The sequence below is a fragment of the Piliocolobus tephrosceles genome, chromosome 1 (assembly GCF_002776525.5).
Source record: "Piliocolobus tephrosceles isolate RC106 chromosome 1, ASM277652v3, whole genome shotgun sequence".
Lineage (NCBI taxonomy): Eukaryota > Metazoa > Chordata > Mammalia > Primates > Cercopithecidae > Piliocolobus > Piliocolobus tephrosceles.
Genome location: NC_045434.1, coordinates 31,735,173 through 31,741,172, shown reverse-complemented (window position 1 = coordinate 31,741,172; position 6,000 = coordinate 31,735,173). Strand labels below are relative to the sequence as shown.

Below are 6,000 nucleotides of genomic sequence, written 5' to 3'. Positions count from 1 at the left end.
ACTGACCTCTCACTTCTCCTCCTCCTGACCCCTCACCTCTCCTTCCCCTTGACCCTTCACTTCTCCTCCTTCCGGACCCTTCACCTCTCCCCATCCTCACCCCTCACCTCTCATCAGTTTACCTCTCCCAGCAACGCCAAAGATAAATGGGTGAGAAACTGCATACAGCAAGCTAGAATAGCAGTGCTTGAGGTACACAGCAGAAAAGACAAGAGAAACTGTGCATGTCCCCTGCCTGGAGCAGGCAGCTGGCCCACAGGTGGCCCAAGCCGAGAGAGAGGAGATTTCATGTAGGGAAGTAGGGAATATTGCATGACAATGACATAATTATCAAAATGATGTATCTGGGGGACTAAAAATGACTAGATATTTGCTTATTTTTAGCTAATGAAACACTGTTATTATTTCTGCCTAAAACATTCATTCGGAGGGCAGGAACAAAAACAAGCTTGCAAAGGGTTTAAACAGGTGAGGAATGTTTTTTTTTAAGGTGTTTTTTTAATCACAATCCCTAAGTCTGGCTCCCTCAGCATGATAGTTACTTCTTAATATTTATTCCTTGTCAAGGTGAAGCAGTGAGTGTGTTAATGACAAAGGTACTCAGGCAAAGAAAGAACAAAGAACTAAGCGCAGTGGTCAGCCATCTTTAAAGACCAGAGTTTGGAGACCACCACTTAGGCATTCTAAGAGAGGCCAGTAAATGGAAGTGAGGGGTACACAATGTATCATGGGAGGATACCAACCTGCTCTTCCATAAAGCCCCCCTTTATGCCAAGATCAGAGAAGAAAACCCCATGTAGACAGACCCTGAGCATGGCACTGGTACAGCGATAATGCACACTCCTTACCTGTCTGGGCCTTGGTGTCGGTCTTCTTGCTCTCCTGGTCCCCCTTCTGGGCCCACACGTGCACCATGTACTCCATGCCTGGTCTCAGGCCCGTCAGGACGGTGCTGCTGTGCTCCTTCCCCACCGGAACCTCCCTGGTCTCTCCGTCCGCAGAGGTGTAGCGCACCACGTACTTGTCAATGGTGGCCTGCACCGGGTCCCAGGAGACAGTGGCCATATTCTCTGTCACCTGGTCAGTCACTAGGTTTTTGGGGCTGTCAATGTCTGGAAGAAAAATATTTGGAAAGGTTTAAGCTCTGAAGCCATGGAAGACATATCCATCTCTTCATCTTCGTCATTTTCATCTTCCCGAGCTCTTTTAGAACAAGGCAATGGCATTCTCATCCTGAGTCTCCGCTGGGAGTCTAAGGAGAAAGTAGCCCTTGGTTCTGAAGTTCAAAGGAGGAATCATTATAAATGAGGCATTCTTTCTCAGCTTTCAGTTCCCTAAAATGTGGGAGGAACGATGTCCTCTCAGCAGCACATGGCACATCACAACCTCCAATTAAACAGATGCCATGACGTTTAGGGTTCCTAACTTAACATTTAATCAAGGGCTGCTGCACTGATGAGCATTCTAAAAGTATTATCACAAGCATTGCAATGACCAGATCCTATATACATCTTCTGCTAAAAGCATTGTTACTATAAGACTTTACTTCTCCCTTCCAGTGGGCCAAGTGGTCTCATGAACAGCTCATCACTGTCAGGGAAGAGCAGCCCACTGCCATCACCACGAGAGCTCAGTCTTTCTTTCATCTTTAAGACTTCTAATTGCAAAGTCTCTCTGCTCAGGCCACATCCTTTGATACCGTACCCATTCAAATCCACAAGCTCAAAACTCAATTCCAACTGACCATCTCTCTTTTGTTACCTGTCGGGGCGTTGGTGTTGGCCTTCTTGCTCTCTCGGTCCCCCTTCTGGGCCCAGACGTGCACTGTGTACTCCACACCTGGCCTCAGGCCTGTCAGGACAGTGCTGCTCTGCTCCTTCCCCACCGGAACCTCTCTGGTCTCTTGGTTGTCAGCAGAGGTGTAGCGCACCACGTACTTGTCAATGGTGGCCTGCACCGGGTCCCAGGAGATGGTGGCAGTATTCTCAGTCACCCGGTCAGTCACCAGGTTTGCTGGGCTGTCAATTTCTTTAAGAGAGAGATCAAAGAAGAATGTAGCCTTTACCGCCCTCTAATTCCATAAAGATAGCACATACACAGTCAAAATCATAACCTCAACAAATGTCAGAGTCTCTAATACGTCAATGATTGAGTTAACGTAAAGGTCTAATTAAGCAAATGGTCTGAAATTCCAGTAATAGGCTAATAACATTTAATAAGAAGTGGAGTTTTCAAACAAAGCCAGCATCTTTATCAATTCTATAAACTTTTCGAGTAAGTTGCTTTGGAATAAAAAGAATTGGTCTTCACATTCAAATTTCTCCTTTACCCTGGATTTATATAATATATTCTTTTAGTTCCTGACTCCTTGTACTAGAAAGCAATTATACTGAATAAACCTCTGCATCTGCTCTAATATGTTCTTTGAGAAGAAAAATATCCTAGAAGTAGTAGCCATCAGTTCTTTCCATATAAAACATTATGTCTGTGGCCAGGGAACCAGGAGACTTTTTAATTGATAGTATCCAAGGTCTGGGCTAATAAAAAGAATCAAACTTGTAGAATCTGTCTGGGTTTCTCTGTGATTAAACTGGGTTAGAACCTGGGCTCCATCTCTTCCTCGTGGCTAACTTTGGACAAGCCATGTAATTTAAGTGTCTGTCTCCTCAACTCTATGGAGAAAGAAATACCAGTACCTACCTCATAGGTTATGGTGAATAGTAAATGAGATATTGCATAGAAAATGCTTAAATATAAGTTGCTACTATTAATGGCATTTGAGGCATGAAATACCACTTTCTCCTCAAAATGTACATCTTTTGGGAGTCAAAAATCCAAGCAATTATGTGTGTGGTTAGCATGCCTTTATTATCCTCTTTCAGAAACTACCTCCTCAAAAAAGGCTGTAGTTTTTGTCACAGTACCTGCATTTCATATCTGCACAGGACCACTTGCCAAGGGGGACAGGCCAGCATGGTGGAATGCACAGCCATGTGCAGTGACTCACCCTAGGGAGCAGAGTTCAGCAAGCATCACAGACATCTGACATGAGGACAAATGATTTAGGGCCCAGGATTCTGAGCTGGCTTCATCCTTCACTAGTTCACCAAACACACAGACCAGCCCACCATAAAAACCCCTTGAGATGGACCTAACCTGTCATATTCTCACACCTTAGCCTCTGCATATGCTGCCTCCCCTGCTAACTCCCACCCGTCCTTCCAAGCTTTGTTCAGGTGTCACCTCCTCCCACAACCTGCATGACCCCTATCCTGTCCCAGTCTGTGGTAGGTCCCCTTTCTTCAGTTCCCCATAGCTCCAGGGACTTTTGTTTCCTCTAGAACATAACTCACTGTCCTTTATCTTTTTTACTTGTCTTCTCTACCCAGAGGATTGTGAATGTCATACGGGCATGAACCACGTCCTTCATGTTTGTGCCCCCAGAGCTCAGCTCTGGTCTGACCCCTTCCCAGTGGCAATGCCACCCCCCAGAGGTTACCTGCTGCTCACACCATCCCTGCCTAAGAAAAGGGAAGGTTCTTCTCTATTCCAACTTCCTCTGTTTCAAAAATGGGCCGGGTGCGGTGGCTCACTCCTGTATTTCCTAGCACTTTGGGAGGCCAAGGCAGGTGGATTGCCTGAGCTCAGGAGTTCGAGACAAGCCTTGGAAACACAATGAAAACCTGTCTCTATTAAAAATACAAAACTTAGCTGGGCGTGGCGGTGGGCGCCTATAATCCCAGCTACCTGGGAAGCTGAGGCAGGAGAATTGCTCGAACCCAGGAGTTGGAGGTTACAGTGAGCCAAAATCGCACCTTTGCACTCTAGCCTGGGCAAGAGAGCAAGACTCCATCTCAAACAAACAAACAAACAAAAAATGCTGACCCAAGTGCTCTTTCTTTTCATGACACTCAAAATCCTAGTAAAAAAGAGAGTCAAGTGTAACGTAAACCAGGAGTGGCAATCTACAACCCACAGGCGAAATCTGATCCGCTGCCAATCTTTATCAATAAAGTCTTATTGGAACACAGTCACACCAGTCCATTTACACATCATTGTCTGTGGCTGTTTTCACGCTCCAATGGCAGAGTTAAGTAATTGCAATAGAGACTGTTGGACCCTGAAAGCCGAAAATATTTACTATCTGGCCCTTTACAGAAATTTGCTGACTTTGACTTTAAACAGATTTAGATATCACCATCCTTACTGTCAATATCTTCTCTGCTCCCCTGAAGAAGAGGTCAACTATTGAGGCCCACATGGATCTAGGAGACTGTGCACCACGAAATCTTTCAAGGGCCAAATACTGACTAACATTCTAAAAAATCATTGCTCTCACTTACGCCATAAGAAACAGGAACGGAAGTAAAGTAACTTGCCCAAAGCCACTCAGCTAGTCAAAGGCAGAACTGGGGTTAACACCTGGACAGTCAAGCTTCCGAAACTATATTCCTAACCACCTCTCTGCTTCTCTGAGGGTCTCTATACTCAGTGACTGTCCAGAACAGAATGCAAATAATAAGTGAGGCCTTTCCCTCTGATTTCCTGCCAGGTGTTTTGGAACCTCATATGGGCTCCAGGATCAGGCTGCTCTAAATTCAGAGAAGCACCAGGAGAGGATTTAAGCAGAAAGAATGGCTGGGCTATGTCCCAGTATAGTCCCAGGACCCCTTCAGGCACAAACTGAGCAGAATGACTGGGTGAAGTATGAGAACCCTCGCAGCTTCTGAAAGCTTAAAGGAAGAACTGTCCATTTAGTAAATGTTGATTCAGGATGCAAACTATTTCCACGGTCTAAAAGAGAGCTCCAGATTATATGCAAAGTGCCTGTACAGCCACTGCAAACTGAGATAAGCATTCAAATTCACTGTCAGCCCAATGTTTTGAGTTTTCACGCTAAAAAAATGAAAATTAGAAAGTGTTACCCTATTCTGAGGGGGTTGCATACAGAATTTCAACTCAAATAAGTATGACCTTCTGCATCAAGTGAAAAGGCTGATCTCTTTTGTTTGATGTCAAAAAAGAAAAGAATATATAATTATGAAAATCAAAATTGGTTTTGCAACCCTCCTCCCCACTCCTGCAAACAAAAGAGCTGACGCCAGGTGAGCAATGACCTCCCGATTCAAAAATCAACCTTCTCCCTGCCATGAGAAAACTTTATGCTCCCGTCCTTCTGTTACCTGTGAGGGCATTGGTGTCAGCTTTCTTGCTTCCCTGGTTGCCCCTTTCAGCCCATACGTAGACTTTGTATGCCTCTCCTGGCTTCAGGCCCGTCAGGACAGTGCTGCTCTCATCCTTGTGCACTGCCGTTTCCTTGGTGTCCCCATCAGCAGAGGTGTAGCGCACCACATACTTGTCTATGACAGCCTGCACTGGTTCCCAGGAGACAGTTGCTGTGTCTTCAGTCACTCGATCAGTGACAACATTGGTTGGACTGTCAATTTCTTCATAAAAATACATGAGAAAGAAAAATCAAAGAAACCAGTTGGTTGGTCAAGGTCATAGATTGTTAAAGATCTAGTTCACCTGGGTGACCTAGTTCAATGGTCTGTGCAAGGCAAGGGGGTCTCTCCATCATCAGTGACAGGTGGACAACTGGCTTCTGCTTGAACCCTAAACTGAGGAAGGACTCTCCAATAGACAACACAATCCATTCCATTTTCCATTTTCAGACTACTAAACATATTAGAGAAAACTCCTTCAAATGTAACTCCTTCCAATTGTCTACCTTAGGTAGACAGGGAGAATACATCTAATTCCCCTTCCAGGAGACCAAGTATTCAAGAAGAGTCATCATTCCCCTCCCTAGTTCTCCTCAAATCAAAACAACATCGCCTCCCCTATTCATTCCTTCCAATTACGGTTTCCAGACCTGGCACTTATATCTACATGCTCCTCTCTCTCTTTTCGAATACAAATCTCCAAAACTCAGTTCATTCACTCAACAGCACTTCACTGAACATCCATTATGTGCCAGGGAATGTAATGACATTTAGG

At 45.0% G+C, this 6,000-nt stretch overlaps 1 protein-coding gene across 1 annotated transcript in view; it reads right to left on the bottom strand.

The window, feature by feature from the left end:
* TNN (tenascin N) overlaps positions 1-6,000 on the bottom strand; it is a 72,648-nt gene that overhangs the window by 40,407 nt on the left and 26,241 nt on the right. The window contains exons 7-9 of the mRNA XM_023207215.2: positions 5,184-5,447; positions 1,762-2,028; positions 849-1,112 (exon numbers count right to left, since the gene is read on the bottom strand). Coding sequence (XP_023062983.1) covers positions 849-1,112; positions 1,762-2,028; positions 5,184-5,447 — 795 coding nt within the window. The remainder of the gene's footprint in view (positions 1-848; positions 1,113-1,761; positions 2,029-5,183; positions 5,448-6,000) is intronic.